Source organism: Amblyomma maculatum, chromosome 1 (assembly GCF_055883805.1).
Source record: "Amblyomma maculatum isolate TAMU_Amacu chromosome 1, ASM5588380v1, whole genome shotgun sequence".
In the NCBI taxonomy this organism is placed as follows: domain Eukaryota; kingdom Metazoa; phylum Arthropoda; class Arachnida; order Ixodida; family Ixodidae; genus Amblyomma; species Amblyomma maculatum.
Genome location: NC_139344.1, coordinates 290,610,096 through 290,636,385, shown reverse-complemented (window position 1 = coordinate 290,636,385; position 26,290 = coordinate 290,610,096). Strand labels below are relative to the sequence as shown.

At 46.1% G+C, this 26,290-nt stretch overlaps 1 protein-coding gene across 2 annotated transcripts in view; it reads left to right on the top strand.

The window, feature by feature from the left end:
- Positions 1-23,355, top strand: part of Rox8 (TIA1 cytotoxic granule associated RNA binding protein Rox8) — a 240,413-nt gene extending 217,058 nt beyond the window's left edge. For both annotated transcript variants that reach the window (XM_084591576.1, XM_084591575.1), the window contains exon 13: positions 21,824-23,355. In XM_084591576.1, coding sequence (XP_084447702.1) covers positions 21,824-21,962 — 139 coding nt within the window. In that variant the 3' untranslated portion in view covers positions 21,963-23,355. The remainder of the gene's footprint in view (positions 1-21,823) is intronic.
- Positions 23,356-26,290: the final 2,935 nt, after the last annotated feature.

The following is a 26,290-nucleotide window of genomic DNA, read 5'->3' as shown; positions in this document are numbered from 1 at the left end:
CACTGGTTTCACGTGACATCGCAGGCACCATGACCAAGTCCAAGACACAATGCATGTCAAAGCAGGCAGTGATGAGCAGATCACGAAAATGTGCAGGTTTCTGCCAGGCATGGTTCTGGTTTCAAACCTGGTGGCTAATGGAATGTTGGTACCACTTATGCAAAACACTTCTGACACTACTACCCATCTTCAAGCTTCTTTGCCTTGAGGAGCTGCTTCCATAATTTTTTTCTAAAGTCTCCGTTAACCTACTCTGAAAAACCAACGCCCTCATTACCACAGTGTACTTTGATGCCACACAGCAACAATGAAAAAAAAAATGTGCAAGCATTTCTGGATTCTTTTCAAATGTGCTATAAAAATATGTCAACAGAGTATTCAAAAAATCACTTTTGCCATACAGCGTCAGACTAAGCAATTAAGTGATGTAAAAATAAAGTAATTAGGACAAATATAACACATGTAGCATTAAGTCAGATAGGAGTGATATGCACTCTGCCTCCGGCAAAACTATCGGCAAAAATAACTTTCCTCTGAGCATGACGCACTTTTCCTACGAAAGGCTCCAATACTATGCAGCCTCTCTAACTGTAAACGCCCTTCGTAAAGACAAGAAACTTCAATTTTGAAAGCTAACATCGTGCTCAACTTTGGAGGAGCGCAGTAGTTCCTACCGATGGCATTTTTATAAGGCACCGAGCTTTTGCCTGTTTACATATTTTTGGTCTCTCTTTTTAGCTTTAAACGCAACCACCAAAACTTCACGGGATCGCAGTATGGTAACATAAACCGTGATCACCCGGCATGCAGTGAAAATCCGAGGCAGCAACAATCAAGCAACGAAGATAGGCTTTTACTGGCCGCATATAAAACCAAACATACCTGAGCAGAACAATACGGCCCATTTCAAACTCCGGCACAATAAATGCGAACTCATTTGGATAGTTTGCTAGATTTTGATCACCGGCGTTTAGCATTTATCACTACCGATCTGCACCGGTAGCCGTTGTGCCCGCTTTCATCACAGTTCGTCTTTGTGCTTTAAATTACTTCCCACAAATATGCTGGACTTCAGTCCAACCTTGCCACACCTTAAACTGGAGGACCACAAAAGAAGCGAGAGACACGTTTTACTTACCCAACAATCACCGTGGTCCTAGACCTTGTAGAACTTCGCTTTACATGTTTGAATCTTGCCAGAGGTTGTCACACCGCTACCACCACGAAGTCTGTTCAGATTTACGCAGTCTTCAGAAGTAATGCCCTACAACCATGTATAGTGACGACAGTGTTTAAATCATGGTAAAACTGCAAAACACTGGCCGTGTACGCGTTCACAAAAGCGTGCCACCACCACGAACTGCCATTACCGCCCTCAGTCTAGTCTGACTTCGTAACAGCTGCTTTTGGCTCGTAGAGGCTCGAGCATAGGGAAAGGGAACTGTGAAAACGATAGGCCTGCATTTTTTCAAACTGTAGAGTAAGAAATACACTAAGTAATCCAAATTGCAGATATTATTTTATAACTTGTTACGCACAACAGTATTCGCCGCGCTTCGAGCATTGTAGCCGATCTTCCGAAGACTCGTTATTCGCGTCGTCTGCTATGCGCTAGCAGATGAAGTCTTGGACTGCTAGGCGCTAGCAGATGAAGAAAAGTCTCTGACCCTATGCAGTGGCAAAGATCCCTTCTCTCATCTAGTCATAGCGGCAGCTAGCCCACTGCGGCTACTACTTGAAAAAAAAAAAAAAAAATACTTAGCTTGTTTGAAAAATATTTTGATAGAATGACCAGAACCAAATTGGTGTAAACTAAACCTAAATCAAAGCATGCTGCTCCCAACTATAAACAGCAAAATCATGGCCGAGATAGGCTTTAAGTTTCGACTGTGGAGGTTTTCTGCACAATACCAGTAGGTTATTAATTGGGACCAGTAGCTTAGTTATTGGTCCCAGTAGTGACTGGTCCCATAAGAAAACCATTAGGCACCCTTCTGGAACCAGCAAGGCCAGTAGAAAACCAGTATAGCTTCTCAGTGGTCCCAGTAGAAGACCAGCAGGCTCCTTAATGGTTCCAGTACAAACCAGTAGATACTAGTAGATTCCCAGTAACAAATTTTCATCTGGGGTCGCTCCGCACTTGTGTAGCCAATAGTAACTAGTGTCTCCGTTTGCCGCCACACTGATAAAGTTCAAGGCGGAGTCGATCTTGTCGGAGCCATTGCCGTCGTTAGGCCTAACGTGGCTGGATGCTTTTCGGTCAATAGACTCCTTGCAAAACTCTGGAAGTCAGCATCTCTGCACGCAAAAACCCCTTCACCATGGCGGCCAAACCTGTTTTGGGGGCAGAAGTTGGGTGCAGCACACAATACTTCTGTGTCAAGCCTGATATGCATAAACCTGGGGAGCAGAATTTCTTCGCTTTTGAAAACGAGGAGGAAGCATACGGGCGAGAGAGGCGATATGAACGGCACTTGTGAGGAACTGACTTGCCCGATGGCCTCTTGATACCATAATTTCGGCAGCAACAACAGGCAGAGGGGTGCAGGAAATAGACATGGCCATTATTGTCACAATAGACGTCTTCTGCACTGCACCGAACTTCGGCTCTCAAAACAGGTTTGGACGCCATGGTGCAGGGGATTTTTGCTGTGCAGAGAAGCTGACTTCCAGAGTTTTGCAAAGGGTGTATACGTTCACGGTGTTGAATTGCTCCTCCTTCCTTTGAATTTAAACTGTATACAAGTTTTGAGCACACACATTACACTTTTTAGAGCTGGCCATCCGCTCTCAGAGCGTGACAGTGAAGGAAAACTTGACCGTGCGCGTAGGCTTTGCCGCATGAACTGGCTGCCCATAGCCAATGGCGGCGTCAGAATTGCACCACAGCATCGAAGAGGGATCCGAACGAGGCAGCAAAAACAACTTTTTATTATTATTTTTTGTATAAATACAAAACTGGCGACTATTCCACAGGCGAGAATAAGACTGCCTATCTCCACAAACCAATCGTCATGGTGCACAGCGAAGCCACTTTTCACAGTAGGTGGGCAAAAATGGATATTTTTCTACACAGGGTAGCTGAATCTCTAAATATTCCGAAAATATAAAAGCTGGAAAATTTGGGGAAAAATGCATTTCTTTTCCTTTTTACCTTGACCCACTGCTCTTTTACAAGATGGGCTTTGTGTGTTTTTTTTATTCACTGCAAGCCCTTCTCAGCTGCCCGCTGCAGGGAAAGGACACCAGGGCGCAGGCCCAGTATTACGCAAAGGTTTGTGTAGGCTTCCAGGTTGCTCAAGTTGTACCTGTGTAATAGTGTAAAATATTGCCATCACTGCCCCCTGCATTTCGTCACCATCTGAGTAGCTCTGCAAAACTAGGCCGTAGTGGCTAGTCAGTTTTTTGATGAGGTGCTGTGTTCCTTTCTTGGCCTTGCTCACCAAAGCACGAAACACTGACCGCATTCCCTCTTTCACATGGTTGATACAGATATATAAAACCACACACTTCTTCGTTGCAGAGTTTGAAACATGTGGATGCCCTATCAAATTACGTGTGTGTAACATAGGTCATTTCTGCTCAAGTGCTTGAAGAGGTGCAGTGCAGCCTCAACCTTCATCATCGTCATCATCAGGCTGACTATACCCACTGCAGGGCGAAGGCCTCTCCCATATTTTTCCACTTGACCCGGTTCTGTGCTAGCTGCATCCACTTGACCCCTGCGAACTTCTTAACCTCATCCACCCACCTAACTTTCTGCCGCCTCCTGCTATGCTTTCCTTCCCTTGGAATCCAGTTTGTTACCCTAAGCGACCATCGGTTATACTCTCTTCGCACTACATGTCCTGCTCATGCCCATTTCTTCTTAATTTCCACTAAAATGTCGGTAACTTGAGTTATTTCTCTGACCCACTCTGCTCGCTTCCTATTGCTTAATGTTACTCCTATCATTTTTCGTTCATAGCCCTCTGGGTTGTCCTCAACTTAAGTAGAACTCTCTTGGTTAGCCTCCACGTTTCAGCCCCATAGGTGAGTACAGGTAAGATGCAACTGTTGTATGCTTTCCTCTTAAGCGATATCGGTAAGCTGCTAGTCACAATGTGCAAGTGCTTGCCAAATGCACTTCATCCCAATCTTCTTATTTCCTTTTCGTGGTCCGGATCTGCGGTTACTACCTGTTCTAAGTAGACATATTCGCTTACTGCTTCCAGTGCTTCGCTACCTAACGTAAACTGCTGTTCTTTCCCGAGGCTGTTGAACATTACCTTAGTCTTCTGCACACTGATTTTCAATCCTACCATTCTACTTTTCCTGTCTAAGTCATTAATCATTCTTTGCAGTTCATCTCCCGAGTTACTTAGCAAGGCAATGTCATCAGAAAATCACAGATTACTGAGGCATTCTCCATCTACCCTTATCCCTAACTGCTCCCAATTTAAGTCTCTGAATACTTTCTCTAAGCAAGCTGTGAATAGTACTGGGGAGATTGTCTCCTTGCCTAACACCTTTCTTTATGGGAATTTTGTTACTTTCTTTATGCAGAACTATGGTTGCTGTGCAGCCACTATATATATCTTCCAGCACTTTCACGTACGGCTTGTCTACCCCCTGATTTCACAATGCCTGCATCACCGCCGAGGTTTCAACTGTGTCAAATGCTTTTTTGTAATCAATGAATGCTATGTATAAGGGCTGGTTATATTCCGAGCATTTTTCTATCACCTGATTGATGGTATGGATATGGTTGATAGTAGAGTACCGTTTCCGAAAGTCTAAAGTTTTCCTGATTCTATTAGCGATTACCTTAGTAAATACCTTATACGTAACAGACAGTAAGCTGATTGGTCTGTAATTTTTAAGGTCCTTAGAGTCCCCTTTCTTATGAATGAGGATAATGTTTCCATTCTTCTATGGTTACGGTACCGTCGATGACACCAGGCACTGCGTATACAGGGTGGCCAGTTTTTCTAGCACAATATCCCCCCCCCCCTCCGTCCTTCAGCAAATCTTTAATCTGATCCTCTCCAGCTGATTCCCCCTTTTCATAGTTTCTAATGCTTTCTTGACCTCATCCTTCGTCACTGGTGGACCATCTGACTGTTCTTTCCTACCGCCAATCTCGTTACGGTCCTGACTACTTTGGCTACTGTAGAGATCTGTATAGAGCTGCTCGGCTATTTTAACTATCTTGTCCATATTCGTGATGATGTTGCCCATCTCGTCCCTTATCGCATACATCTGGTTTTTGCCTATGCCCAGTTTCTTCTTCGCCGCTTTAAGGCTTCCCCCATTCTTTACAGCATGCTCAATTTTCTCCATGTTGTACTTCCTTATATCGGCCACCTTGCACTTATTAATTAGCTTTGATATCTCGGCCAATTCGATCTGGTCTGTTGAATTGGAAGCTTTCATGCTCTGGCGTTTCTTAATCAAATCTTTCGTCTCCTTAGACAGCTTACCGGTATCCTCTCTAACTATCCTACCGCCTACTTATACCGCACACTCAGTAATGATATCTCTGAAATTATTGTTCATTGCTTCTAGGGTAATGTCGCCATCCTCTGTTAGAGCTGCATATCTATTCTATAGCGAGATCCTGAACTCTTCTGCCCTTCCACTCACCGCTAATTCGTTGATGGATTTATTTCTTACTAATCTGTTGTTCCGCAGCCACTGGTGACTAGGGCCGGGGTTTTATGGAGCTTATCATGATGAGTTGCGGCCAATTACTGCACCAGGGTGGTCAACTCCTATTCTGGTGAGGGAGTGCGTTGGCGGAGGTGTTCGCTGGCATCAGGTCGCACCCCAAACCTGTTTATGCAAATCCATCTACACGCGGATTTTTTTTTTTTTTAATCCGGTGGAGAACTGCGCAGCACCGGGATTTGAACCCCGGTCCTCTTGCATGCGAGGCGGATGTTCTACAGCTACGCCACCGCTGCACCCTTGAGGCAGACTTGAAGGTTTTTCTTGAGATGCTCTTGGTATATCTTGGTGCAACCCACACATGGTGGCCCAGAGGTTTGTGAGGGCAGCAGGCTCTTTCCCAATGCTCTATTGCTTGTATTGCTCTCAGGTTTACCTCTAAAGGTGTAGCCGAAACCGAAACCGTGCAAGGGCCACAAGCTGCAGCTTGGAATCAGTTCTTTCCCACTGCACTGAAGTCCCATAAAGATAAGAGTCAAGTTTCGCGCCTCCTTTGAGATCACGGGACAAAACCAGTTGCTGCAGTCTGGGGACACGTTGCAGGAGTCACTTCACAAGAAGGCAGGGAAATAAATTTCAAGCACTTCTTGTAAGTCCTAGGAGGTGGCAGCACCTCCCAGTGAGCATGCATCGTCATTAGGGCGCAAAATTTCAGTGAGGATTGAAACCGTACGGGTACAGCAGAAACCTTGCGGGACAGAAAACCACCACCACCACCGTACATTTACGGCAAAAACCCTCAAAGGGTTAAGTATGGTATATATGGCATATAGAGTTGCCTAAAGTCGATTCGGTTATGAGGGGCGCAAGATAAGCGGAATAAGATGGCGTTCGTTTGAATAAAAATATTCCAAGTATATTAAAAAGATCGCTTAAATTTCGATAGAAACGATCGTGGAGAATGTTGCATTTGCACTCATGCACCTCTCCTGTGGAGCAAAGAGAACAAAATGAGAGCATTCTTAAAATCCTTCATGCATATATTATCCGGTGAATGACTTTGACGCATCTATACGATAAAACAGATGTTAAATGTCTTTTATCGAGCAGGATAAAAAAAAAGTTGGCAGTGCACCATAGGCAAATGTTACAAAGAACTAAAAGAGTGAGTTCTTCTTATTCTATAAAATTCCATCTTTAAGTTGCAGGTACAGTGAGCTAGAAATATATCTAATGGCTATAGTCGCTGGTAATAATTGTTCTTTATAGTGAAGGTTCTTTCTTTATAGTGAGCAGCAGAAAGTTCATCAAGAAAGTCATCATATATGAAAAACACACTTCTAGTAATTCATATTGTTGTCCTCCTTTCATGCGCTAGCAATAGGCCCGGGAGTTGAACAGTGTTAACTATTAGATTTTCTTGTACATTGCACTTTCTTATTTTCATTTAAGGGGGATGGGCGACAAAATCAGCCAAAAATTGCATTTTTCAATTTCAATGCCAAAATGTGCGAGCGTTCTTAGAAAATGTTTGCACCAATTGTAATCTTCAGATACGCACCAGAAGTCATTTAAAAATGACATCAAACATGCCCCTAACCCTGTGGCCCTGCCTACTCACTGTATGCTTTCTGCAACGGGAAGTGGTGTTTTCATTGTTATTCTTATTAAATTGCACATAAAAGCATTTACTTCAATAAATTTTTAGAAATAATATATACAACTTCTTCAGTTTTCTGTCACTCCGCAACAGAGCTATGTTAGTATCATAAAATGCGCTCGTTTTATTACGTATGGTCGGTGTTCGGTCATTCTGCTTTAGCGTGCGTAATCATTTTTTATCCGCTTTGCAGGTACTGTTTGATAACTGTACATTGCAAACAGCATAGTCTCGATTTTCTCCTAATCCACATAAGAAGCTCAAATTCTGCATAAACGAGTACACGGAACAAGCAGTAATGTAATAACAGATTTATGATAAAAAAAAAAAGTTAAGGTGAAGGCAAGTAAGGGGAAAGGGTTTACCAGGCACTATGAAGCAAAGAATGGCAAAAACTACTAGCCAGGGGCCTTTTAGGACAGCTTGACTGAAGGTAAATCTTTGAATCACGATATCTCAAAACAACTTTTCTGCTGACAAAAGGAGCATTTTCTCTGCATTCGTTCAAGTTACTACAATGATAATTTTGTGAATTGTTTCTGAATGCTATCAGAACATCCTGAGCCAAATAACATGTGGTGTCGCAATTATATTTATTTTCTTCGTGGAAAACTGTTGAAATTTGGCTGTCCATTATTTACATACTTTTCAAAAAGCATATTTTGCAGCCACTATTATTGTTTTGGTTCAGAATAAAGCCCGATGTATATAGAACACCGAGAAAAAGTTTCAGTGGTGTCTCTTTATAAACTTTTCTAAAATCATTTTGCAGGCTTCTACTAGGCTTTCAATGCAAACAGCCTTTAAATGTTCTGCTATATTGGTGGATGTACCTAACAATTATGGCCACTGCCCATCTCCCCTTAAAGGGGGATGCCCCTCTTTTTATTTTATTTTTTTAAGGCTGGATTTGCACCACTTGTGCATTTTTTTGTGCTCATTCCAAAACTGCAAACTATTTTTACCTAATACAAGTAGCTTTAAACATATTAAGGAAGCATGGTTAGTAAGCATCAAATCTTGAGGGGAAGATTTTAATCCTTAAATAATCTACAATCATAAAGGACTGCAATAAAGCAGAAATTAGCATTTTAGGATGGTTTAGAAGAAAGTTGCGGCTTGTCAAACTTTCCAAAAAAAAAGCTCATTTTGGTGACTGGGACAAATGATTTATTTTGATAATTTTGGCAAACAAACAATGGTTAAAAAGCAGTGTTGCTACAGAATTTATGGTTTTATCTTTCTGGCACAAAAGAAGAATTATAGCGCTAGCTGCTATAGAAACCGAGGTGTCGCTCCTCCAAAAATGGTGACTGTCCAAAATTCAATCTTGAGATATCAGCGAAAAATATTTGTGGCATATTGTTTAATTACTAAGGCTAACAGTAACTCGATAAAATGAATTATGACTGGTTTTTGGTGTGAACACAGTTTCCTGTTGAGATAATTGCCCCTGGAACTCTGAAAAAAATTTATTTTGACAATGTTTGAGATTTCGCATGCCACGCGTGGCAATGTTTCGCATTCGTTTCTGCCACCGTGCCACAGACATTTGAAGTGAAAGCTTCACTACCCGTGTCAGACCTCAGCTTCGCGTGGCTCACATAGCCTAGTTCTGCGCATGCGTGTGATGTCACAGCCAAGGCCAGCTGCGCAGCCCCCTTGCCAAGCTCTGCCAGCATTGTCAAGCAACGCTTAAGAGGTGTGCGAGACTCCTCCTCATTTTAAAACAAAAAAATAAAAAATTAGGCTCCTCCGGGAATCGAACCTCCATCCCTTGGATCTCCAGCTAAGCGCTTCACCGCTGTGCCACGCCCCGGATCGTGAAACACTTCGTAATTCTGCTTGTCTACCGTTTGGATGGTAACAGGATTTCGCGAGTGACAGATGCTGGGATTGGCACGCAATTTGAAAGTACCAAAGACTAAGATGGGTAAACAAGAAGTGTATATTTATATATATATATATAGTATATATAGACGTGTATAAATATGCGCGCTCTGCGGAGGCTCGCCGTAGAGTGCTCGACATGGACGCTGCAGCGGTGGAGAAAAGGGAGCGAAATCTTGCTATTCGACGCTGTCAGAGAGATGAGAAGCTTAATTCCTGGGATCCAGAGATATTCACCTGGCAGTTGGACGTCGAGCGACGCAAGAAAAAACAAGCCAAGGTGAAACGCTCATCGGAAACAACGAAAGGAACACCTCGCGAAAAGATGACGCCAAGAAGCCGAACGCCGTGCTAAATCCAGTGGTAGTACTCACCTCGACTTGCTTTCGCTTCTGAGCTTAACCAAGATAAGCCACTGCCAATTTTTCGAGTGCTCTATCTGTTGCTGCCATGAAAACCGCTCAGGTATCACAATTACGATGCTCGTACGTGGCAGGAATCGCCTTGTGGAAATCGCTCGCTCACCTATCCCTGGTGCCGAGCACCACTGGCTACGCCCTTATCTGCCCATCGCGGAGCATCTGTGCTTCGTCGTTGATTGCGGATAGCAGGATGCCGCGTCCCCGGCGCGGCACTATGACACTATAACCTAAATTTTTCACGTTTTACTCCATGGTCGTGAAGACTGAACACCTCTAAACCAGCTAGGCTTAACTACACGGCCTTTTCAAAATGGCACCAGGCTGCAAGCAGTTGATGCCGGCAGCCAACCGAAAGTTGCCATTTGGGTCCCATGCTTTCGGAGCCCAATAGCAGCGCGTTTCAGGCAATTTTATTCCTTTGTTTTCCGCTTTGAGTGTTCGCTCACAGACTCCAATCGTGGCAGGGGAATAGCCTGAATCACGATCTTTCGAACGAGACCAAAATGATGGCGGTGGAGCGCTTTTTTTTTTCCTCGATCTGCAGTTAATCAAAATTGCGTGATTTGACCTCAACTTAAAGGGCTAAGCATTCAGATTCGCAACTTTTAACGCTGTAATGTGCAAAATAGGTGGTATTTTTCAAGAAAAATGTTCAGATAGTTGCGGAAACCTCTCAGGATCGCAAAAATGAATAAAAAATCTGACCTTTGCACCGATTTTCGGCCGCAAAGAGCCTTTTGGACCGAACAATTGCTTAAAACCACTTTTTAAAAATGTGATTTTCCAAATCAGTAGCTCTTTATCTACCTATCTGCTAGCTTTTTCGTCTCTAGGATCAGTATTGTGGTCACAGTGCTAATATATATAATCGATGTCGCCCGAATCTGGGCCGAAAACAGCCTCCAAAACAAGTTTTCCGCGAGGCATAGCTCTCATTTCGTGCGCGGTACCGGAGCCACCCTGGTCTCATTCGAAATAGCTGCCTTTCATCTTCAACTTGCTACCTCTGCTGTTTTATTCGCCCATTGGTTGCATAAAAAAAAAAAAACGCATTCCCAGTCCCGTTGGTTTTTGGAGTGTGCGTGACGGCAGGGCGTCACTGTATTGATGGAGCTGGCTGGCGGCGTCTGCTCAGCACGCCCGAGCTGCGGGGAGACGGCGGAGACATGACGCCGGTCACGCTTGGTTCCTAACTGTGATGTACATTCACAGCAAGAATTTGGGAAAAAGAGAAAAAAAAATTGTTGAATAATCAACTCGAGTGATGCCCTGCCCCGGCTGTGTGCGCTGCGGCTGACGAAAGTAGTGCACCGAACGACCGAGCGTACGAGCCTGAAGTAGGCCTAGCGTGTTCCCCAGTACGGGAGACTGCTACTGCCAGCAGTCACACTCGCTGCGATACAGTGATATCACAGGCTGCAGATGGGCAGAAAGACAAGCTCAAAACAGAAAAAGCTTGAACTCGTGACAACTGCGAGCGGTAGTCGGATTGTTTTCATGATGATGACTGCAGCGCAGCAGACAGTCTGCATGACGAGATGGAGTTATCATCGTCAGATGTAAACAGTTTGCCGAGACTGACGAAGTGTAAAACATATGGCGGCGATATATTTGCATCGAAAAAGGTGAGCGTGAATAAGAAAGCGCCGTCAAAGTTATTCTCCACAGCGTAAACTGCTGGGACACATCATCTCCATAGAGCTCGCCGCATGTTTGCGCTAATCGGATCACGTTTGTAGTCCTTAGTGAATGCGCATGCTTCCCGTGCAATGCAGAACACTGAGAAGCAGCAAACGGCTCCAAATGGCCTTTTCTTACTCAGTGAACGTTCCTCACTGCGTTCTTGATGCGAGAACGTGGCAAAACGACGTACGTGAAAAAAAAAAAAAATGTTGCTACCTGCATGCGCCTCGCTCAGCTGAAAAAGTGAGGACTGAACGTGCTGCAAATCAAAATGAAAGAGGACACTTTGACGTTGTAAAGCAGAGACTACATCCCTGAAGGTTTCTAGCCATTTTAAATTGTAAATGTGTGCATTGCACCAGTAAATGTCCATTAACACTTTCCTGTCCGCAGGAAAAGGGGTAGTTTTTAGGTGGTGTCATTAATATTTTCTTTTTTCTTTAACAAAACTTGCTTGTTGCAGGAGTGTCTAGTATCAAGTTGTAACGAATTGTAATTGTAACACATAAACCAAACACGCACCAAACAAATCCTCATTGCGGCTATCACTGGTGGGTTACAGGCTTGGTGCAAACTCCAGTAGGTACTTTTCATCATGCACATTTCCTTTTAGATGCATACTTACCTGCAACGAAGTGTTTTTCGCACGGTTGAGAGTACACAGTCGGTTGCCAAGGACGCCCATTCATATCTTGACGCTTGGTAGCCCTAATTCAAGCTTCACGTCGTTGTTGGTCGCGGCTCGCCGAAGGGAACCTTAAAAACCGAGTCTTGCATTCCGGCACGCCTCGAGAGTGGCAACCGTACGCGGCAAATGTGGTTGGCATTGCTTTGCCAAGCTTGTGACGGTCACAGTGCCGCTAGCCCCCGTGCACTGGCGGCGAGACGCCGTCCAATGTGTTTCCATCAGTCGCCGCTAGGACTTGGCCCATGCGCAGAAAACTCGCGCAAAAGGCGGATTTCGAGCGGGTCCGATAGCCCGTCCAGCCCTGTCTCTCCTAAAACACCTTCCATTATATCACCCTTTTTTGGACTTCGGCACACATGGACTGAGTTGGTAACAAGGTGACTCAAACCTGGGCCCGAGGTTTCACTGTCCAGGCGCAGGCCATGGAATCCGCCTGTCACCATTACCACCCTGGTCACCTTGTGTATCCCCCTGCACACCGCAAAACCTCTCTTTATCAGAAGCTTTTGCGGCGTCAGCTTCAGACTCTCACATTTACCACTCCTGCCTTCTGTAGAGAGCACTGAACACTATTACAGGATACATAAATGGCCTAAAATGACATCAGCATGCTTAAAGGAGTCGGAAATTCGCACTTGCTTGAGTAGCTACTGAAACTTGGTAACCACTGTGAGCATCACTTCCAGTAATGCGTACGCTGCCGGCAGTCCTTTTGCATGCACTAAGCCGATCAATGACTGGATGTGAGGCAGGACATCCCCAGCCCTGACTAGCGTTAAAATCGTAGATATCAGGTGGCTGTATTTGTTCATGAGGCTTCCAAACCTTGAATCCCTGCCAGAAATCTCGATGAATCTGCTTTTTCACCTCAAGAGCTATCACTCTTCAGGGACCGTACTATCGCCATTCGTTTGATTAGTGCCATCCTCTTGATATCGTTCTTCAGAGACCATACTATCCTTGTCCTCTTGATTGGAGCCATCTTGCACGGATGCATAATCTTGTTATGAAGAACAGACAGCGATTGCGATGATGGGGCTCATTTCCTAACCGCACGCCCCCTCAGGGATTTAACCACGCAGTCCGTTTGGGAAACATCTGCAATTTTCGCATAAATCTCTTCTTGGTGGATTACACTGTATTTGGATACATTTTTCCGCTCCTACATGTGCCACAGAGTGCCAGTGACCTTGGTGCTGCAATGCCCTCTGATGGGCAGGGGCATTCCTAGTGGCTGCTCCTGTCCCGTCAGTAAAAGTATTGAAATAATCTGGATGAGTTATCCTCATGGCACCTGAGACTTGTTGCTTATCAGGTTTCTGAACCACTCAGTCAAATTATTCATTTTATCTTAAAAGAGTCATGTTTTTCCTGTTTGCCTTTAAAAAGTGAAGGTTATCCTATTGTTCAAAAAAGGTCACAGACAATCTCTGTCGTCCATATCTATTTTAGTAAGCTTTCTTTTTACAGACACCAAAATTTGAATTCATGCTGCAAAATTTTTTTTTTTTTTTTTCCCCTTTGAGCTGCTCCGAAAATCGCAAACCCTGTTTCAGCTGTTGTGTTATGTATTCTATAACCATTTGCTAACTATACTATATTGTTGTTTTTATGATCTATCAAAGGTCCCAGTACAGCCTTCTGACTTCGGAACCATCATCTGTATTTTTGCGTATTCTGTAAAAACGTTGGAACAAATAGACTTTCACTAAAAGCTTTAGAGCCAGCCCAGCGCAGTTGCATCTTGTTCATCGTGGCCCAGGTGCATGCTGCACTTGCAGCACAGTTTCGTTTTCGTACCTTGAGCTTGTGGACGGCATTTTGTCCCTTTGGCTTTTAATGCTGAGTTAACCAGGGACCGTACTATCCTTGTCCTCTTGATTGGAGCCATCTTGCACGGATGCATAATCTTGTTATGAAGAACAGACAGCGATTGCGATGAAGGGGCCCATTTCCTAACCGCACGCCCCCTCAGGGATTTAACCACGCAGTCCGTTTGGGAAACATCTGCAATTTTCGCGTAAATCTCTTTTCACAAGCAGCACCCTGCAAGTGTTCAGGTGTCATGAGATTGCGTGGAAAGAATGGTCGAGCGCATGGAACCCTGAGAGTTGTTTTTTTTTTTTTTCCTCGAGGAGTCGTGTTTAACTGCGCCATTCTGATGGCAGCATTTGATGTCACTACTTCAGTGAGGAATATCATCTTAAAAACTCATCTTGCTGAAACACTTTATTACATCTCAGTGTCTGTCAATGTTTACCTTAGCTGGTCATGTTCAATGTATAGTAATGTTCATTTTTCATGCCTTTGTGCAACAATACAGTTCGCATGAGCTGTAATGTTGGAAATTTCACATTTCGTCAAAATGTTGATGTCACAAGGTCGCATGACTTGGTCGACCATTGATTGGTTGCTAGGGTGTGTGACGTCATGAGATATAGCCAAGAGCAGTGGCAAGCTTGGGGCAAATTGGTAGCTCTGTTCGACGCCATCCGTGACTGCCATAGTGGGAAAACAACCTGAAATCACTGGGCTATCTTCAACCTACTGTAAGTGCTAAAAAATTACAAGTACAATTTTAAAAAGTGACAGCAAGCACATCTTCTTGCAGTGGCAGAAACCTGTAGTAAGCGCATTATGTTACTTATGTTGCATTTCACTGTTAAATTGGTCATTTTACCAATTTTGGAATATAAACTTTGTTCAGTCTTATTAAAGTGCCAAACTGCAAACAAGGAGCTCCCAAGTTTCAGCTCCATAGATGCAGCACTTATTTGGGAATTAATTTTTTGGATCCTTTGTGAATGGCTTGCTTCTCTGGAAACTGGTATAAACCACCCGCTTAACACATAGGCTGCATATTTTGTGCACTGGCAGTTTTAACCAGTGTTAGTATAACCGTGGTTAGCATTATGGCGAAAATCGCAGCTTTTGTGCATGTGGGCATCCGAGTACAAAAAGCGCATGTCACATAAGCTGGCTCATGTCAAGAGCAACACACAAAATCTTTGATGTCTAATGTGCTGCCTGACGAACCGTCCAGTGGTGCAGCAACAGATTTGCAGCATCACTTGCATGGTGTATTAAGCGCAGCACCGAAAAAGATCCAGCCTCAGCCGGTCATAAAAGTAGACAAGGTCACAACGGTTACCATGACAGCGTTGGCCACAGGCGCTATAGGCATTGTCATGCGTTAATCCTAGGCTTTGTTTCGCATCAAAGCCACACTGAATGGTGCTTCTTACTCTCAGTCCTATAGTTTTTAAGATATGGTTTATTTCAGCAGTGCCTTAGTAGCGAAGTTCGCATACCAAATTGCCAGATTAGCTGGCACTGCCTCAGCAGCAGCTACTATGTAGCTTGTGGTTTCTACGTGGGCATAGGCCACCAACCACCGCGGGTTCAAGCGTCGTGCGAGCCGAAGCCCCGATCAGCCGTCACCGCGCGCACACTGAAACACCGCAGGGCGCACTAAACCTCCACAGGGAGGAGAGCACTTCGCTGCAAGGACACAAGCCTCCAAGTTCACAAAGGAGACGTTTATTGAAACGCCATCCTCCAGCGGTACACACGCGCACACACATGCACAAATATACAAACGCACATACGCACACATACTCAATTACCGTGTCCCTGGAGCGCGCGAGGAGCAAGGCTCCCTTGCACGCACGAAATGACACTGAGTGCGCGCCGCAAGCACGCAAGAGCGTGCCGTGATCTCTCTCTCGCAGTGACCAAAGGGTTCCTTTGAGAGAGAGTGGGCAACCACCGCAAGGTACGCCTGTCGCGGATCGTTGGATCACGATCGACAGGCTCGAGCTGCGCTCTCAGGTACAACCCGGAGCAGACGAACTCGAGTTCACACTGGTCTGCGCGGACAAAGGCCGGCAGACAAGAGCAGTAGCTTACGCACCTTGCGATGTCTCGGAGGGGTCTCTCTCTCGGCCCCGGAGGGGTCTCTCTCTCGGCCCCGCTCGGACGGTCGCGCGAGCGCGGCCGTCGAAGCGGTGCTGTGTTCCCGCCAAAAGGCGCCAATGAGAACAGCCACTGGGACGCCAGGGCGAAGCTGTGGCCGAACGACAGTGACAGTTTGGCCGAACCTCTCCGCCGCCTCAGGCGGGAGAAAGGGAACAAGGAGAACAACATGGCACGGGCGGCGGCGGCTCAAAGGGCAGCCGCGGCAAGCCCGAATCCCACAAGCTGTGAACAGAAATTTTCTGGTATCGCAGTTATCACTCACGGCTTTAGCACACTTTCCTGACGTTGGCGCAGCAGTGTCGCCATTTGGATGGTGGAGACGGTCGTGATGAAGGCAAATCTGGGCACGAAACTAGCGTATTTACACGATTATAAGCGCCCCCATTTTTTTAATGATCGCGAAGTCCAACGTGAGGTGGCGCTGCTTAGATTCAAAAAACCTAAAATGAACGCCCTGCTCCTCTTTTCGCAGCTCTTTCTCGACGATATGGTGACTAGAAGCTGGGAGGTGGGAGCTTAGGCGCGCGCGCGAGGCGAAGCAGGCGTTCAGGATGCAGCGGCGGCGCTGATGTCGGCAGTTAGATCGCTTCGCAAGCAGCGCACAGCAGCGTGTGCTTCGCAGGCAGTCAGACGCTCGCTATAACGCCCGAATTGATTCTACCTCAGTTATTGTTTTCACGTGCATTATAAGCTTTTTTGCATATTTCTTTTTTGTACAAACCAAACTGGGAAATAAAATTATGGGCGCACCAAGCGCAGAACGGAAACAACCTGGCAAGCTAAGGTGTAAGGAGGTCGCTTGTGAACTTTAAAGCTTGCGTGCATGTTTTTTGTTCCCCATAATTTTTTTCTTTTTTTACTGTTCAAGGATCACTGTCCCAATGGATGGAGTCTTCTATTTATCAAGACACTTGTAGCTCACTGAAAATAGATGCATAGCGCCGTGGGAGACTGCAGTGGTACAAGCAATGGTTAGAAAAAAAAAAATTATTTACTTTGAGATATTTGCAGCTCGCAAAAATTAAACGCTATATGTACAGGCAACAAATCAAATCATGTAACACGTCGTAGTTTTAGCAGCCGTGCCTTCTCTCTTTTTCCTTGTCTTTTTTTGTTTTCAGCCTGAACAAGGAAATGCAATCTTGTAAGTGCATAAAACTTAATGACACAATTTGTCACCTCCTTGTTGCGTTGAACACAACCAACAAGGTTCAATTCATTTTTTGCCAGGCATGATATCAGTTCCATAATGCTGTTTGCGTTGAGCTTGTTGAAGCTGAAACAATAAGTGAATGAATCTTCCATCTTCAAGATGAGGCTTTCAAGCTCCTTGGAAGGATACAGCAACCCTCCTCTGTCCACCTCCTTGGTTAAAGAGGCTTCACTGGAAAGGTCAGGTCTAGTGGCTGAGCAAAGCAATGATTTCGCACAATCCTCACACTTGGTCTTTTTCAGCATCTTGCGTGCGACATATCCTGCCACATAATATGTGATGCGGGCATCACTCTTCACTGAAACAAGACAAGTGTGGTCCGGCAAATTGTCTGTACTTTTAAGCACATCATGTACTTCATTGAGGCATCCAATGTCTATGAGTTCATCGAGCTTGTTATGCATGTTTTTTGCCGCACCAGGGTCGGCAGTCAGCAAGCTCTTGATCACACCTGAAGACACATTTCCGCCTGCAGGTGCCTTTGCCAAGCTGCAAAATGCAAGGCAGTTTACAGAAAGCAGAAACTGTGTCGGCGTCGGATGATCGTTGCATCCAGACATTTGCCGTAGGATTCCAAATATGTTTTCTAGGGGGTCCTGGCTTAAACGAGCAGTCATAAGATATTTGTAACCAAGTTTGCCAGTAACATAGTCAAGGAGGGATATAGTACTGGCAAGCGTTACTCGAAGACCCTCTGCAGTTGGACCACTAAGGAAGCCCAGTTTCCAGACTTTTGCCTCCCAAGTATCTATGTACACCAGGAATTCTTTCAAAGTTGACAATTTTTCAGAATTTGGACGCATACCATCCTTGCTGCACCTGGATGTCATCGCAGCAACGAGATAGCGCATTCTTCTCGTAAAAGCTACAGTAGCAGTAGTTGACCCTGTGCCCCACACGCTTTCCACTTGTTCTTTGTATGCATAAAGGCCTCTGAGAACTTCATCACTGAAAAGAGCACAGGCAAAATTGACCTTCATTTTTTCAAAGCCATTTGGCTCTATCACTGCCCGTGCAACGTGTGGCATTGCTCTGTGCCTCACAATGTCTCTGTTGTCGTATTTCCATGCCTCCTTGATAACATCCACTGTTACCCTTCCTTCCGGTGTTTCAAGGCCTGTTGAAGCAACAGAGTTGCACTTCAATAAATGGGGAAAATCGGAGAGAAAGTGCAAACTTCTCCTAGCGTCTGCACTTTGCATACAGTCTGCTTTGCAGAGCCCTTCACGCCAAGAGCACGCCACATGTCTGTAGTTACGAAGTCCACGAAAAGGCCGGACCTCTCTGCAGCTAGCGTGGCGTCAACAACAATTCTTGAAAGCAGGTCTGCTTTTACGTTACTATGCGAGCCAAATACTCCAAGAATTTGCTGAAAATCCCCAGAAAATGGCTGAAAAGCACAACCAAGCCATGATCACAGGTTCTGGGCTCTGGGCTTGTGAAGAGTATGCACCTAGGTCGACAAATCCTTCAATATTTCCAGTGCTGGTTACCTTGAGATTTTCAGACAGTTTCATTTCGTCAATTAAGATCCCTCCATGCCGGCAATACTCATCCATGCCTTTCGTCTTCTCTGCAACTGCGGCGAGTATTTTCTCATTAAAACCAAAGCTGCTTTTGTAATGCTTGATGTATGTTAGGAGGCAGCTTTTACTTGGCAGGACCATTTCTTTATGTTTTCGGATATGCTCATACAACTTGGGGCTTTTCATTCTCATCACAATACATTCAAGAAGCCACTCTTGATTGTATTTCATTCCCTGAGTTCCCTTCCTCCTGGAAGCATCAAAGCATAGCCTTACCTGCTGCTTTTGCTTTAAGGGTAGAGCAGAAATGCTTTGCAGCAGGTTTGAATGTGATATAGACGCATTCTCTTCTTTCATTGTTTCCAAGGAGGATCTCAGCTTTTGCACCTTCTTCCTTTCGCGACGAAGCTGCATATTACGTGTCACCAGCTTTTTGGACGCGGTCAGATTATTTTTTGCCCTCATCCTTCGATAGGAGGCTTGATTTAGCAGAAGTTTACGGAAGTATCTGCACTGAAGACATGGTCCTTCACTCTGTGATACACCGAAGCATTTCGCACTGTACAGCTTGCCTCCATGAATTCTGTACTTGACCTGTCCAGTCCTTGGGAAATTTTTCTTCAATCAGGTCCTTCTCCAATCCTGCGCACGAATTCATCTCGTTAACAGAGCGAAGGAGGCCTTCCAAACTTTCAGTGTCAAAAACGTCCACTTTCTTTAGCGATACACCTTGAACAAACACTGAACACTGGTAGTGGTCTCCATGCGCGGAACACAGCACGAGTTTTCTGAAGCACAAGCTATCGTTGTCTGGCACGCAAACGCTAAATGCGACTGTTTCCGGCACTCCAGCGATAAGGCTTCTCGACCAGTATTTGGTGGGTAGCTTGTCAGGACTAAGATGTTCCAGCTCCCGTAGGTTACATGCGTCATGAACCGTTTTTGCGCCAGTACTCGCGTCGTCAAACGTAGTTGTCTCGTGTCGCGAACCGTCACTTACTCCACTGGATGTCTTCAACTTTCTCTTCGGGGGTAGTCGTTTGGACAGATAAGTTGGTGTGTTTGGAAACAGCGTCGGTAGAGCATCGTCGCTGAGGCAAGGCCAGCCACGAGGGATCTTCGCCACGTTTCCATTCACTACATGAGTGTAATCACGTATGATGAATCGTTCATCAAAATGCAGTTCGCACAGTACCGAAGTCTTTTCCAAGGGCTTGTCCGCGCGAGGAATCGCTCTCTGCCACGCTCGAAACCTCTCCTCGTCATCCGGCACAGAAAAAGTCTTTCTTTCTTGAGGAAACATACCCGTCGTGCACGCGGGGGCAAAACAGTGAGTCTGGCGCTTTGATTTGGCAGCCATCTGTTATCACTACAGCACACACGAACGAGTCATAAGACAGACGAGCGAAATGAACACATTTTGCAGTCCGACGAACGAGGTGAGAAGCAGGAAAACGACAGATATCACAGACTGGGCTACATGCCTTCGCCGCTTTCTCAAACTATACTAGCCATGCCGGAGAGATGATGCATCTAAGTGACAACTTGTGCACCACCTGGCGCCGTCATGAACTACTGCTGCCCGCGCCGCCGGCTGCAAAGCTCCCACCTCCCAGCTTCTAGTCACCATATCGACGAAATGGGCGCAAGAAATTTTTGTCAATAAATATGGCAGAAATCTTCAGCTGTAAGCAGCTTTACAAATGCGTTCAGGCTTCTGTTACGGCTTTCTAACAGACACCAAACCACGCGACTGCACTGCCAGTGAAATTGAGTGCAGCCTATACCAGGCCCACGTAACAACATGCTCATACAGTTATCAACGTCTCTTTCAGCTGGCTTTCGGCGTCCTGTGCCGCCATCTGTTATGTTGTTTCGGAACACACCAACATATAAAGCCCCAAGGTGATGCCAGAAACTCGCCACTTGCGAAGTGGCGAAGGCAGAGTGGGTAAATAAGCTTGGTAGCTTTGGATACGCGCTCTTCCTTGCAGTAGTTTTGATTCGCATGCAAACTTTTTTTTTTTTTTTTTTTTTTTCAGAAAAATTAATTTTGTAAAAAGAGGGCATGCTTAGATTCTAACAAGGGTGAGCGGTATGATTTAAGTAAATGCAGAACTGTCCGTGCGGTATATGGCAGGTTATCGTAACGGAAGACATCACAGCAGCCAATTTTGGTTCACGACATTTCAACTAGTGGCCGCTGTCTGTGGGAGGAGCTTTGCAATCTTAATATCAGTCACTTATTTCAAAATTAAGAATCCGTCTAGGGAGCCCAGTGTTCTGAACTAAAATAATAATGTCCAGTATTATCTACAGAAATGCAGAACTGCAGCATGTTCGACGACAGTGTCATAGCATATTCTATTGAAAATTGCTATTTTCACACACAAAAAAAAAAAACCAACTTTGATCCTTCCTCTAACACATATCAAAAAGAGCCAGAAATTATTTGGGAATTATTGACAGGCTTAGTCAAAGCACATGAGGTGGCTACAAAAAGATGCAGATCTGACCCATTTTGGGGTCCCCTCAACCTATTTTCAAGTTCATGGTTCTTCAGATCATAGTGTCACACGGCATTGGACATATGTCACCACCAAGCACTTTGACTAGACTTGAAATTAGTGCCATTGGCTGCCACTGCACTGTGCTGCTATAGGCAGCGTGCCCATTTTGCGACGCGCAGCTGCTTTCTGTGTGTTCCCCATGCATTAACACATTTTTGTGCTCCTTATGGATGCCTAGAAGAAACGTGATTGGAATCATGGAATTCTTTGATTTTAAGCCAAACGTTCTGCAAGAAACGGCCTCAAGGTGCGACTCTTGTGGGGCTCACATCGTGTTTTGGTAGCGAGAGCTACACTACGCCAGCCACTTCCTCTCTTCGCCATGATCGCACTTTCGTCGTTGCCGCACTGACCTTGAGCCGTTCCGCCTCATCGCAGTTTAGTGGTCAAAAGTGCCCCCTATGGCATAAATAAAGCTGAAACCATAGAAAACTACTATGTGCAAAAACCATGTCTTTACTTTCAAGCTGAACTGAAGCATAGCCATACATATAGCTCACGCGTAACTCCTGGTTTAACCACAGCTGATATTTTTCTGTTGTAGGAGCGTGGGCATGCAGATGGCGTGGCAGGGCCTGCCTGGCCAGCCACAGGTGGCAGCCGCACAAACACCAATGGCGCAGGGCCTGCAGCAGCCCGGCATGATCGGCGCCTACCCTATGCAACAGTACCAGGCCCAGTAGAGAGGGGAAGAAAGGACACCCACCGCCCCTGCACGACGGCCAAGGACCACACACCCTCCCCCCCTCCCTATCCACACCACCACCGGTTGGCCCCTGTTGTGTGCGTGATGAATTGATGCTGCTGCTACTGTGTGTGATTTTTCGTCTGCCGTTGCACTTGGAATGCACTCTCAGTCTTCTGTTAGACTTTCTTTCATTGTTTTCTTGTTGCGTGTTGTTAAGCTGTGGCACCAGCCCAGAAGTCTGTTCCCATGTTTTTTTTTTAAGGAATTTTCCATTTTTATGTGGTCGGCAGGAAGATGAGAGGGCGACAGTTGGGGAGGGGAACTTATACATATATATATACATAAATAAAAAGACACAAGCTATACATACACCATATATATATATATATATATATAAAATATATATATATGAAAAACCAGGAAGAAGAGGGACATGAAAAATTGCTGCTGCTCCATTGTCCCCTACCCCTCGTCTCCTGTAGCAGTGTAGTAAATGCGAGTCATGTATGAATGAGTATAGAAAAGCATGTTTGAAATTGTAGTTTCGAAGAGCATGGTGAGTTCAGCATGCTACTTCGACATATTTTGTTAAGTTTTAAGTCGCCGGAGGAATAGGGCAGTTGCGTGTTTTTGGCTTTGTATGTGTGCACGTGTGTCTGAGTGCGTGTGTGTGCTTCGATTGGGAGGGTTGAGGCATACGGGGGGACTCCCCTTGCAGCTGACCCCAGTTGATTTGTCCAGAACACCTTTTGTGCCGGCGCCGTTGAGTATTTTTCTTTTTTTCCAACATGTGCGCGGAGTCGGAATTCTGAGGAGGAAAAGCTTGCGAAGAGTCCACTATTGTGCACGTGGTGGGTGTGCCTGTTAATGAACTACTGTGGCGCTGCTGCTCAACTTCCATGTAGGGAGTGCGCCTAGAGGAGGCAGTGCTATTAAATAAAGCAAGCTGAAAGGGGGATGCCCCCCCCAGGCTGCCGCCGCAGGGCGGAAAGCTGATGGTGCGTGTGCGGGCTGTTGGTCGCCCCGTTGCTTGTCTGAGTGTTTGGGATGTTGTTGGTCGCGTCTCCGAACAAGGCTAAGCCCCTTGTAACCTGTACATAGTAACCGTAGACGCCCGTCACCTTGGTGCAGCCGCTGGACCCCCCCCCCTCCCCCCTCCTTGTAAAGCTAGTGCTGTTTCGCTTGTACAGTGATGCTTTGCCCGCCCGTGTAGCGTAGTGAGCCTGCCGAGCGCACACTCCGTAGGCGGCCCCCTCCTCCAGGCCATTGATGGGGTTATCTCTGGGGGGGGTCCCGCGAGTGGCCGTTGTGCGCGTCGGGCTTTACTTGCGTCTACGAGGTTGCGCCGGGAAAATAAAAGGAGCCGTATGAGCTAGATTTCTAGAAAAGACTCGTTTCCCTCACTTCGTCTGCCATCGGCTTGCCTGTCCCAACAGCCCTGGCATGCTTTGGGACTTACCTACAGTGTATTGCTTCTTACAGCACAGCAGCTGGCACAAATTTGCCCATGCATTGTGTTTCGAATGTTTTTCATTTTCTTTAATAAGCCTGGGGTTGTTCCGTGAAGCATGCACAGCTGCTTGTGTTCACAGTAGTGGTGTCATCATCATCAAAACTTTATTTTAACCAAAATGAAACTCCTTTTTTGGACCCCCCGGCTTACAGCACAGCAGCTGGCACACAAATTTGTCCATGCATTGTGCTTAAAATGTTTTTCGTTTAATTTTAATAAGCCAGAGGGTGTTCCGTGAAGCAGTCAGTAGTGGTGTCATCATGACCGGATGTGACGTCATGACATCGCATCCGGTCATGACCAGTGGCCACCCAGGCGATTCACGCATATGCAGGTGCTTTTTTGATGGTTTACAGATTAAATAAAAAAGCACTGATAGTATCGTGAATCCCGCCTTCACTGACTATAGGCTCGGCGGACACAAGATGAAGTCTAGCGGTCAAAGTTATTTAATTAGCTAAATGTTAATTATTTTTAAAGACTAAAGATTCAATGCTGATACAATTTGCGTGTCTCTAAGTGCAACATATATTGTGATAGTTGCGATCGAATTTTCAGATCCGATTCGGGAACTGGGTGCTGGGAGTGCGCCGGAAATCCCGTCCACGATACTACGTAGGAGACTGGCGAAATGATGACAATTGACGGCACAAAGGCTAGCTGCGACTGCGGCAGTCGGGTGCTCGAGAAGAGTGCATAGTCATTGCCTCTGCAGAGCCAAATTTGCATCCTATGAAGGCAGCATTCATGGTACTATCTGCGCCTTTCTTTAAAGAAAATTCCGAGAGCACTGGACTCCACTGTAGAAATGCGAAAGCCTGAGCATTGCTGGTGCACACGTTGCATCACGTTTGCTCTCGTAGAGCACCGCCATTGTCATCGCGGCTAGTGAGATTTAGCTTACCGTGATCCGCCACCGCGCGTTCCACGGCGCATGCCCAGACCCCCGTGGTGTCGATAGATAGCGCCACATACTTGATGTCGGCACATAGACATGTGCGCCCCGCCTACGCGCGGTAGAGGGTCACGGTAAACTAAATCTTTACTGTCATCATCTGATCATGGTGGCGACCATCCAGGACACCAAATAGCAAGACGCAGCGCTTTAGAAACGCAAGTGCACGAGCCGCAGTACCACATGAGGAACTTGGAAAAAGAAATACGGTAAGTACGCGAGTTGAAAAACCAAGTAACATGGAAAAGGAGATACAGCAGCTGCAACCCCAGGAAGGGAGGGCACAGTAGCAAGAAAAGTCCCAGAGTGCGAGCCTACACACCAGCAGGGAGCTGCATATCCATCGATGGTGGCATAGTAGTAGGGAGTGGAGTGAACGAGTGAGACTATCGGAAAGCCGTGACCTCGAGGAGAGCAAGAACATGCAGGTACATTCGCACGCTTTCTCCCAGGACGGAGGGGGGAAGCAAAGAATAAAGGCGCACTGCAGAGAAAGGCCCTCGCACATCCCACAGGAGAGTGGGCCACTCAACGATCAACTGGTGAGCTCACGGCTGCCAGAAGCTTTAAACAACACTGCCCCGAGCAGTTTTAGTCGGTGGGGACGAAAATGCATACCCTAGCAAAAAAATCCAATAGAAAACTTCATAGCCTATCAGATTATTGATATTGGTTTTAGAAGTCTGCCAGAGTATTGGTCGTATGGGTATCGTAGCCTGGTTTTACAAGTCTGCTGGAGTGTTGGTTTTGGTCGTATGGGTATCGTAACCTGGTTTTACAAGTCTGCTGGACTGTTGGCTTTAAAGGTATACTGAACAAATATCCAAGAATATTCAGAAAGCTAGTACACAATTCGAGTTTGGTTTGAGCAGATGGCTGTATTTTTGACGTTTTCTGAGCGGCCGCTGGGTTAGAGGCAGCACGCTCCCGACTGTGAGCCGGCGGGTGTGACGTCACAACTACCCTCAGCAACGTCATGGCCCCGCCATACCGCCGCCCCCGCACCTGAAGCCCTGAAGTTAGTTGAACGGCTGGCTACACGCAGTGTCGGTTCCCCCGCGTCGCGCCGTGCACAATGCTGCGAAGTGTGGAATGCTGCACACGAGGGGGACGCATGCGGAGGGGGCGTATAGGTTGTATTCACTGTCGGCTGCCGCGCAGGGGACAACGAAAAAAAAAAAAAAAAACCTTCCAGCTTCCGGTCCGCCTCAGCCTTGGTCATCGTCGTCGTCTGTTGAGGTTTCGTTTACGTATTTCGGAAGATTCAAGGTGCCGTGAACTCTAATTTGCTACAATAATGGTCAATTGCGCTGTCTACGGAGACTGCAATAGGTTCTGCAAGTGTAACGACTCGAACAGCACAGCTGTCAACTTTTTTGAGGTAGACGCCTGCTGTGGCGGGTCTTTGCACTGTTGCTTCTGCTGCGTCGTTTTGCTAAAGCATTGCCGTGCTGACTGTCCCGCTCGATATATAAACGCGGTTGTGTATGTGCAAGTGATCATGCTTACTCAATGACAACTTCATAAGCATGCTACTTTCGGACTGCTGCCCTTCTGCTCCCGGTACGTGTATGCAGCGTAACTAAATGCGCGCTACAGGAAAGCGAGGAGTACTTTCAAGCCGTCGCACGTTGCTAATATTGGCTCTTGCGAGATTTTCCCTGTGACTGGGTACCAGACCAGGCGCTAACCAGACATACCGCTGCGCTCACTATACAAGCGTCTGGCTAAGGTGATCGGGATACAGAACAGTACGACGCCCGTTCATGCCTGCTTCGTGGCTGTACTAGTGAGTCCCTCAAACCCTCTTTCCCCCAGCGTTTTAGTAGAATGCATGCTTAGGCGCCAGGGTGTG